The 11,092-nt window shown below is 39.8% G+C and overlaps 1 protein-coding gene across 2 annotated transcripts in view; it reads right to left on the bottom strand.

The window, feature by feature from the left end:
• Positions 1 to 4,857: 4,857 nt before the first annotated feature.
• scn4ba (sodium channel, voltage-gated, type IV, beta a) overlaps positions 4,858 to 11,092 on the bottom strand; it is a 28,307-nt gene continuing 22,072 nt past the window's right edge. Inside the window, exons 5-6 of one of the 2 annotated variants that reach the window (XR_007571641.1) lie at positions 10,201 to 10,970; positions 4,858 to 10,062 (exon numbers count right to left, since the gene is read on the bottom strand). Coding sequence is in view for 1 of the 2 variants with exons in the window: in XM_050070271.1 (XP_049926228.1) it covers positions 10,877 to 10,970 (94 nt within the window). In the remaining variant the exon portion in view is untranslated. Of the gene's footprint in view, positions 10,971 to 11,092 lie in introns of both variants that reach the window. The other variant, XM_050070271.1, reaches the window with a different exon arrangement.

The raw sequence follows: 11,092 nt of genomic DNA, 5'->3' as shown, positions 1-11,092 counted from the left end.
CGACGTAGGGGCGTAGGGACGCCGTTAGCCGTTAGCAGTGTCTGTAATAACTCCGGTCACGGTCCGTGAAAAAAATATTTTTTCCAGCGGATGTTTTAGTTACAACATGATTGAGCTAACTGGAGTAGTTTCATGTCGTATCCGACAATGGGAGGCTTTTAACAGATGACGTCCTGATGTTAGCTTTGCTGCTGCTGTTAGCGGTCCATGTCAGCTGATGCTTTCTAGACATCGTGATTTCCCAAAACTGAATAAATACCACACCTAGCAACACAAAACTGCTTTGCTAGCTCAATCATGTTGTAACTAAGATATCTGCTGGAAAAATATTTTTTTTCACGGACCGTTTATTGAGTTTTTACAGACACCGCTAACAACTAACGGTTAGCCCAGCTAATCTATGATAACCATGTTATTAATTACAAAACGTCACATCCTGCCTTGAGTATATCCAATCAGCACCAAGTAAACCCCAAGCCCCAGCCAGGAGTTTTTCGGGACCGTTCTGAGTGCCTACTCCGAGGCAGGGACTTGTTTAGCCTCTGTAAAAGTTCCGGAACTCTGTCCTTCGGAGGTGGTTCCTGCGGTGGAGACACGCACCAACGGCCCCGGCCCCGTAAAATTACCCCGAAGTTCCTGCGGTGGAAACGGGCCTTTTGTTTGTGGTGACCACGCCCCAGCCATTATTTGACTACCAGCACTTATTTGAGAAAATATGGAAACATTGTGAGAGCTTAATAAGGGGTATCTTTGCAAAAGCAGGAGGGGATATGGACGTGTCAAATGCAGTTTGAACAGTTTGAATGGTAAAAATCTGCCACTGTGGAGGGATCAACATCTAAAGAAAATAAATAAATAAATAAAGACCATCTTGTCTGCTTATTCGAGGGCATAGGTTTCAAAGAGCATAACATCAGTAGGCTCTGAGCTAAACATTAATTTAACATTTGACCTGGGCCAAAAAAAAAAAAAAGAAATACTACTGAGAACACAAAACCCTTTGAAAGGTCTCCTCAATAAGTTATATGAAGAGAATACTGAGCAGGGGAGCATAGGACACCGCAAATGTATACACTGTATAAGCTCACATTTGCAATCCAGTCAGTCTGTTACTCCTGATATCTCTGCACCACAGACACTCCTCTCTTCGAAAAAACTGAGAAGAAGTCGAAAGTGAAACACCATGCACGCACTGTCCCACATAAACTGGGACTATTATGACCTTTAACAAATTTAATCTGGGACAAAGGCTAACCCAAGTCCAATAAAATCTTCCCAAGAAACCCAGCCCAATGGTCATCAGCAGTTACTTATGGAGTTACACACATCTCAGGAAGAAGACTTATGATAAGAGTATATCAAGACCCCTTCCAAAGGGATCCATACACAGACTTTATGAAATATGTTTTACTTACCTAGCTGTAGAAACCCGACAAGACAACAGAAGTGGAAGTGTCAGAAGGAGGGACTGCAGTGGAGAGCACAGATTCTCTACAGAGGCCAGTGATGCTGTATTTTTACAAACACACAGGCGGGGGGGATCAATACCAAAACCAATACCAAAACCAAACAAATACCAAATACCAAAACCAAACATGTGGATGCTGTCATCATGTTGTTGTTATACTGCCAGATGCTTTGATTCATGTTGGCATAACTGCCAGATGCTTTGATTCATGTTGGCATAAAACAAACAAACACTTCACTGTGACGCTTTCTAATAGTTTGAACTGTACAGGAACATAAACACCCAAGAAAAAATCATGTTGTGTACTTGGCCACAATGTGACACACCACAAGACATAGTCATCAGTATACTTTCATTTATCACAAAGAAGGGCCGTTTTCACAGGAGATATTTTTGAAAAGTCACATTACAAAAACACACATGGAAAAAGGTTATATTAATGATGGCTAAATTATATTTAACTGCTTCAGTTTCAGCGTCCCGGTGCTGTGCATGTCACACTGTCACAACTGACTGGGGCACTTGAGTAGAAACGTTACTGTTAATGATTTCAACAACACCTGTACTCTTACGGAAAACATTAGTGAGAAAATAATAACTGGGGGAAGGTTTACCAAGGGCAAATAGGTAAGAGTTCCACAACAATACCTAAATCATTTGAAGGCCATTTAGTATGGACATTTATATTGTCTCATAAAACGCATAACTCTCCAAAATGTGTGTGCCTTGTATTGGCCTCCAGGAAAAGAACAAATGAAAGAACAAAAGTGGGACAGGACCAAGCACTGTAGATCACTGTCTGTATTTTAAAATAGTCAATGCGTTACATTAACACATGAGCAGTTCGGCATTTTATTCCATAATCCACCAATACCAAACACCATTAGATAAGCCTTCATTTATTATTACCAAGCAGTCATTTAGTTTGTTTTGTGAAGACAATGGTGCTCATATAAGGAATAAGCATTGAGAGCTCAAAGCAAATACAAAAATATATGGCCTGCATACACATGCAAATAGAAACAAAGCCTTGTAAAGTTATTAAAGTTGGCTGTCCATCAGTGATGTTGCTAAATGAACTAAGATGTAGGGGTATTGGAGGCATATTTTAACATCACATTATTCATTTATTATTGCAGATATCTGCTGTTTTTAACCTATTGTTGGCCATTTGCTTATTACTGTAACACCTGAATCATGCCATAAAAATGTTAAATACGCCAAAAAGCCTATATTTTATAAAGGAAAAAAAATAGGGAGTGCTGCACAGGGTGAAGGCTCTGTGTAGTTAGTTGCAAAAAAAGGTGCTCTTTAAGGATGGGGCAAAGAGTCACTTAAAGATAAGAAACAACGACTGGCCAGCTCACTCATTAGATGACTCATCACTCATCACCTGATGAAGACTCTAGTCAGTTATCGATGTATTAATAAAGGTTTTTAACCACAGTCAGAGTTCCTCAGATACATTAGACTGCCTGCCTGTACTATGGACTTTACACTGAGTGAGCTGGCCAGTCCTTGCTTCTTATCTTTAAGCCTATATTTTAGGTGCTTTTCCAACACCACAGATGGACAGCCAACTTTAATAACTTTAAATGCCATACACCAGGGCGACTACATGTGTCAGCCTGTGTGCATCACTTTTTAGTGTCCCCTGGAAACAACTGTTGTTGTGTTGTGAGCATCTTGCAGTGTGTAGCTATCTGCAGTTGAATTTGCTGCGCTGTTTCTGAATGCTGCCCAAATTAATAAACATATTTTGTGAATGCATGTGTTGTCAAAATGTTTCTTACTTAGCTTGTGTGGTGTCTATTCCCATTGTTTTCCTAATTCGCAGGGCTCTCAAGGCTACCACAAAAAGCCCACATTTCAAACATAAAACGTAGGCTACAAAATCATACCCTTCACATACCTGGCCAAGACACACACACAAAAAAATCTTATCAAAAGCCTTCATATCGGCACATCTTTCCAGCAGAATACAAGGTCCCTGTTTCCTACAGACATATCTGCAGTATTTCTAGTTGAAAGTTCATACAAGATTTGTTAATGTTTGCTAATGTTGGCATTGACAGTCAATAAAGTGTTCCTCACTAGCCATAACTCCAGTGTTAGCAAGCTGAACAAATTACTTCATAAATTAGACTACAATTAAACGTTTAAAACAAGCTCAACATTACTTTAAATTAAGCTAAACAACAGTGAACTAACCTCAAACACTTGCAGTCCTGGTCCTCCTCCATGCCACACTCAATCCAAGCATCCTCTTGATCCCGCCGCCATCTTGTCTCGTACAAATTAAAAGGTGTAGAAAGCCAATAAAACAATGACATTCACAAATGACTGGCTGAGTAGTCAGAAGGCCTTTTGTTATCGCCCTAATTGTTGCTTATAGTCAGATAGTTAAATACTTAGGGCTACTCTGGCGACTTTTGGCGCTCCGACTCTCAATCAACTTCCGTGTTTACATCTAGCCATAGTACGGTGGCCCCGTAGGACACACCTGCTTTTAGCCACAATGTCAGCCATACACTGCCAGCTCCGTCGCAAAAGGTCTGCGGTTCAAAACCAGGTGGTTACAGCATTTCTCTTTCAATTGGTTGCTTTGTTTGTCAGTAAGGTTCACCTGTCGTCAAATAGGAACCACCAAATGACATAGTTTACCGTCCTTATAAAGGCAAGGACATTTTAGGTAGCCTGTTCCTGTTTATAGCAATACCAACCTGCAAAGTAGGCCTATGTGCTGCAACACTGACTCCATTAACAGAGCCACACTGGCGCACTTCTTCAAAACCTCCACAAGATGGCTGTATGGAGCAAGATAACAATAATCAGAAAACCATATGGTGCATAGGCCTACATGTTGACTTGTTAATTGCCAAAATAATGTAGTTAACTAACTGGATATCCTATTATGCCCCGGTTATCTCACCCACTGACTAACTACAAACCAGAGCAATGAGTCTATCAGGGACAGTTGTCAATTTCTATACTAACTTAACCTCATTAGTTGCATAACATAATGTGTTTTTGATAACAAACAGCAAAAGCAAACAGGTGCTGTTTGCAACAAAAACTATTTTCTTTTGTGCAGTTGTTTCCTCTCTGGCATTTAATTAAGATATTTGAAGTTGATTGAGAAAAAAGTTTTACTTAGTAGTTGGCTATAAGGTTGCAGGGGGAAAAATTGTGCTGATGCTGCCTGATGTAAGAGTGTGACAGTGTTTCAGGAATCAAAGAATATTGAATTATTTACCGTTCAGTGCAACCATAACCCCAGTATAGACTGTAAAAGTATATATATTCTCTGTGTCTGTGTCTCTGTTGCTTATTTCTGACACTAATATATTCTACAAAGTTGATCAAAGACATGATGAAACACAACAGTGCTGTGGGAATTTCAAACATTTTATTTCTGGTATGTATTTTTTAACAAGTCAAAAGTTTGAGGTGCATAGTCATGAAGGGAGCATGAGCAATATGGTCACAAACACAGACGAACAGCTGAACATTCAGAAGAAAGTTGATCCAGGAAACCTGGCGTTGCTGATTTGTTGTGTGTATGTGTTGAGTAGACTGTGCTGATGTGAGCAAAATATAGGAGTTTGGTGCAAGATGCTGACTTGCTACAAAATACTATAATTTGTATCACGTCAGTGGCTTTAGATAGCTTAAGATAAAATGTGCAGTTATGAATTTGTTATTTCGATTAAGATAGAATTACATTTAAAGCTGCTATAGATGTGTACAAAATATTGTTGTTTAAAATGCAGGAGGGAAAACGTGGAGCGGTCAGTGTCAGCCTGTGCTTATTATTCAAATCTCTAGCTAGCAAGCCTTGGTCTGTAAGATAATCTCTATCAAGAGTTATAGGAGGCAGTTTGCTATGCGTGTGATATGATATTGACACACGATAGGTCACAATAGGCATCATAATTTGGCATCGCTAACAATAAGTTCACTATCTCAAAATTGTGCCAAAATAATAACATCTTGATCCTATTTACTCTTGATTCATTCATCAGGATTGTAATTTTTCTGCTGAACTACACCGACACTAGATCAGTGGGTTGATCTTTTGATCTGTGTGGAATGTGGGAAGCAGAGAGCAGACGTCAGACTCTTGGCTTGGCAGTGTGAGTTTCAGCTGCTAGAAATACAGAAGTAGTACAGAGCAATATCATCTACAATTTAGTTCTGAAATGCCATTAATACAGTGGTAGACGGTAATACAACATGTTCTATTGGTGTAAGTGTACTACGTGAGTTGTGTGTCGTTGGAATAGTGTAGTAACAACAGCAGACGTGAGACTCTTGGATTGGCAGTATGAGTTTCAGCCGCTCTGGCAGTAAGAGCAATACTAACTCAAAGGAGTCATAGTGGTCAAATCTCTTTGTTATTTTAGTGAATAACGTGACAGTAACACTGCGGCTATCTGCAACTATTTAATGCTCACTATGGGAGGGATTTAAGGATTCATAATTGTACAAACTGCTGCATGTATCCTTATCCTAATAGATTTTGTGTAAACTTATACATACACATGACCCCTTTCTTGATGTAGATAAAATGCCCGATGGACACAGGGATTAAAATTATGTATACCAGTAAACAATCTAACTAGTAGCATTATCTAAAGCAATTGGCAACAATTTAAGCATTATTTATGCGGCGTTTATGTTTAACTATGAAAATTGTAGCAATGATTTTATCACATATTCTTAACTTTAGTCAACACAGTTTTTTGTTTGTTTTTTTCATTATGCGGCCATTTCGATCCAAATCGAAATGCAATAAGTGCATGTTGAAATTGTATGTCTCATCAGTTTCCACTAGAGGGAAGGTTATTTGATGTGTTGAGCGTTCACCACTGGGTGGCAGTCATACTGTGATCACTGTGCTGTATTGCACCACTGCAGAGAAGCATCCCACACTGTACAGGGCAGACTCAGTACTGCAGCAATCACCACAAGCAGTTGGCTGACCTCAAGACTCAGGACAGATACTTCTCAGAGAAAGACAAGGCAGGTCAGAGTGCACAAGGGGGGGTTTGGGTGAGAAAACAAAAATCAGTGCTTTTGGTGGCTCCACGACAAACTCATATGCATTAAATCAGATAACATTGTTTCATGTGTCACACATATACCTGGCCTTCATTGAAAGAGAACATCATCTTACACAATCCATTTGTACCTGTGTGTGGCTTGCTGGGCATATTTTGATGTGGAGGTTTATCCACTCCGTCAGTCATAGGGCTGGGTATTGGTACTCGATACCTTTGACCAAAATAACCCAGTACCAAGTGGTATCAAAACTCCCCCGATCAAATAATACCTGAATTGGATCCTTGTTGAACCAAGATTTGAATGGTTTTGCTCAAAGCCAATCAATGCAAGCGTTCTTCAATTTGACATGCCATCTGATTGGCTTACACTGCAGCAGCTGCAACCCATATAGTCTGTAGTGTGACGAATTTGAGCGTGGTATATTAAACAGAGTTGGCAGTTCAGTGTGCCGAGATGCCACCAAAACGTTCAAAGGTATGGCTATACTGGCGTCTGGTGGCATTTTATGCAACTGAATGCCTCCATTTACATGATGAGGGTAACATGAAGTCGAAAAACAAAGGTATATAATGAAGTACTCTACTGGTATCTGTATCACTTTAAGGGTACTGGTATTGGTGCTAGTATTGTCATTTTTTAAATGATACCCAGCCCTAATTAGAGGTTTTACTTCTGGAAATTAAATTCATACTGGCAGAGAAAGTCACAGATAAGAAAGAATCCCCTGAAACTGTTCATGAGCTTCACTCCAGAAAACATAAAAATCAAGTTAGGGATCACAGGAAAAAAATGGGGACCAAACAATGGGAACTGTATCCACAAATACACAAGTCATGCATCACAATCCCTACATGAAACCACCTGTTTGTTACGCTATGTTAGGGTTAAAGGTATGGATTAAGAAAAGTACAGTAAAAGACAGATCAGTTCCACAATATTGCTTTTCCCTACAGGAAGACTTTGGATGTACATATGTGCCCTCTTCACGGAGGGGTCTGCACACGACTTGTCAGACAAGGAAGCAAGTGTGTATCCATGTGCGTATGTGTGTGTGGTGCTTCCTTATATCCGTAACATTCACAGTTTTACAACACAACGAGGATGCTGTATCACTTCTAACACTGCACAGTCACAGTGCTAGCAGCTCTTACAGTTCTCCAAAGCAGATAAATCTGTCTAATGTAGATATATGAATCTAATGTTGATACATTAGTCCAACTGAAATACATTAGTACAGTGTAGATACATACATTGGTACAGTGAACAGTGCCTTGGGCAGACAGAGTTGCCATCACAGCCAGTCCAGACACATCCATAAAGTGCCTTATAACAGGTTATTGCATAATCTGATGTCTGTCTTATTGCTTCCATTGAAAGCAAGAAGGGAAATGCACTCCAGTTTTAGAGGGCAGCCGGCTGACGGAGGTGAAAAATTAGAAAAATAAAATAAAATCTTGCCACAGAGCTCTGTTCCAAAGAGACAACATGTAGTCAGACAATGCTAAAACCATTTGGACACAATGCCTTTGTCAGGTAAACACAATGTGAAAATGTTGGATTTGTTAACACTCTATATAGTCTCGAACATATTATAAAAGAACAATAACTATGAAATCTCTTCCATGATCTATTGTTTTGTGCACCCACTCCGAACTGTGGTAAAGTGCTGTATTGTTTGTATGCGAGACCAGTGGACTACGCTCTGGTATCAAAGCGGCTCTTAGTATGTGAGTGCATGTATAGGCGTGTATGTGTGTGCATATGTTTGTGTGTAACTTTCAGCTGTCATAGCTATTCAAGTTATGCGTGAGGGTGTCTGCCAGCTCCACAGAAGTGACCTCTTGTACTGAGAGTCAAATAGAGAGCGGGTTCCAGTTTCTAGTCGGCATCTTAGCACTAAATCCATGCACGTTGGCTTATCACGAGAGGAAGTAGACGTGATACAATGAAGGCTTTGTTGACTTCTCCTACTTTTCTTCACTTAAACAAAATGCGATGACTTCTTAAATGTTACAAGCTATTTAAAATTTGAGCATGTTTTACCATTTAAATTCATATATGACATTATATTTATATATATTTTCATTTTGTTAAACTCTTAACAGCTTACAGCTCCCTTCAAACTCTTGATCACTTGTTTATCTGTACTCACCAACAAACTTGTTAGTGCTAAAACACCATTACGATTTAGAAACCCAACACAAACTTCACATAATCTTCAATGCCCAGAATTCTTCCAGCAAGATGTTGTCGGCTAATCTGAACTTTAAAGTAAGCAAAACACTGAAAGTATTGGCAGGTTGTAGACAGTTGGCAAAGAAAACGAACCACTGGCCTATTGGAGTACTGACACATTCATTTGATAATATCATTATTGAATATCATTTTTTGAATGATTTAAAATATACTATTTCTGACAAAATGTAACATCTATTCTCGAACAGTCTTTACATTCTTTAGCAGTGAACTGTCCCAATGCTGTGCTGCCTGCATTACTGAGGCAGTATCATTTTTTGGGTGATTTTAGCACAAATACATGAATGTGTTAAAGTATTTTCTCATAGTTATCGGAGCAACTTTGTATTGGAAGTTAGCCAGTTAGAGTCTGTTTATAAGAAATGCTGAGGTGAGTTGGTATCTGGAGAATTGCTTTATGTTGCTCCCCCCACTTACAGTATATCTTGCTGATATGCCACTGAGCAAAATGCCAACATCTTAAACTTCTCTAGCTGAGTTGTCCAATCATATGATTCAGATTTAGCGATATTAAACTGTTCTTACTTTTGAGTGAATATAAAATATCTGTCACCCTTCCTTTCCCACCAATACCTGCAGGCCTTTAGTCTAACAGAGGAGTCACCTTTCGATCACCCTGACCGGGTTAAAGGGGTAAGAAAGGTCGTAGCAGTGTTGGGAGGTGCTTATCAAGCACTGACAGAGCTTCAGTCAGTTGAGGTCGATGTGAAGGGTTAAATGGGACCATTCAGAGACACCCAGAAATGTTCCTGTACTGTGGTGCTAGAAGACATATACTTATATGAAGTTATATAAAATGCGCACATGCTAAAAATGCATTGGTTATTAGTCTGAAGCAGCATGGTTAATTTCATTCCTTTCTACAGGGAGCTGGGTAGTCTGGGGATTGTCTTTGATGAGGGTTAGGGTTGTTTTTTTGATTTTTTTTGTTGTTTTTTTAATACATTTTTTGTGTTTTTATCCTCCCACCAGCAGGGGGAGCAGAAGCAGAACAGGCACCTGTGTTTCATCTAAAGCAAAACAATAAAACCTGTGCAGAACGGGATCCTTCAGTCACCTAAGAAAGCCCAGTTGTCAGCCTTAGCTAGCCAGTAGCTGATCAAAATCTACTATCGGCATTGATGAACCAAACACCCCAACAGCGTGTCAAACCTGGACCCGGCTGTAAACATGCAGGCTGAAGTTCAGGCTGGCGCTGGCAGTAGTTACGGTAAGATCAGGAAAGAAATAGTTTCAAAGATCTTCTCTAGCAATCCAACATATGGTTTGAACTGTAAAACAAGTGAAACATGTTCAATCAGTGCTACAGTATTGGGACCTGTTTCTTAAATGTTAAAATGCCATTTTACAGGCAGTGTTAAAAAAGTATATTTACTGGTTTTAATTAGATTTGAAAAATGTTGGCTTACATTGTGGGCAAACCCTGGTTGAATGGTCCTCTGCTTCAGGTTTACATGTGGATTTGTGTATTCTGTGCTGTTCTTCCGTTGACATCATGGCAGTTCAGAGATTGTGGCGATTCATCATGGCATCAAAGTGTGTTTGTTCCCACTGGTAAGGTTTGTTTGGGTCCAAGTTTGACTGAGAGTTGTGGATGAAAGAATCAAACATACTGGTAGCTTGTCAACTGAGACGGGTAAACTGTATCCTGGGGTGGCAGTCGATTATTGGAATTTGGTCTACAAAGAAAGGAACCTAGGACAACTGAGGATCTGCTTTGTGCAAAGTTATTCCTCTGAGGTGATGTAAAGAGCGTATGGAAACCACATAATCGGAGACAGACAGTGCAGTTAAGGCTCTACTGTAGAGAAAGTGTTAGGTTTCAGTAAAGATGCGGGGCAGAATTCAATAACAGAGGCTGCACACTGTGTAACAAATGGGCTGTCATGTAGGTGAGAGAGTGATCCAGGCATATGCACATATCACACTTCCCCAAATCTCAAGCATGATTTTAAAATAGACATTTACATGTTGTATTAGTTAGCCGCTAGTAAGATAAAACAGTCCACTGATAACAGCATTTTCTCTGAGCGTGTACATTTGTCTAACATATATACAAACACACAGACATACTTTGCATTTTGCTCATGCCTTTGGTGTCCCTTTGTTGTCTGCTTTGGCTCCTGAAAGTCCATTTTCTGTGTTGTCATTCCCTGAGGAGCTCACCAGGCACTCTTTGCTGCAGGGGATAGAGAAACCAAAGGTTAAGATGTACACCCAGAGAGAGAGGAACATGGAAGTGATAAGGGCTATAAACTGTGTATACTACAGGGATTCTACAATCCTCATAGCCCCAAATAA

Source organism: Epinephelus moara, chromosome 2 (genome assembly GCF_006386435.1).
Source record: "Epinephelus moara isolate mb chromosome 2, YSFRI_EMoa_1.0, whole genome shotgun sequence".
In the NCBI taxonomy this organism is placed as follows: Eukaryota; Metazoa; Chordata; class Actinopteri; order Perciformes; family Serranidae; genus Epinephelus; species Epinephelus moara.
The sequence above is the reverse complement of the archived record's forward strand: the minus strand, read 5'-3'. Positions and strand labels throughout refer to the sequence as shown.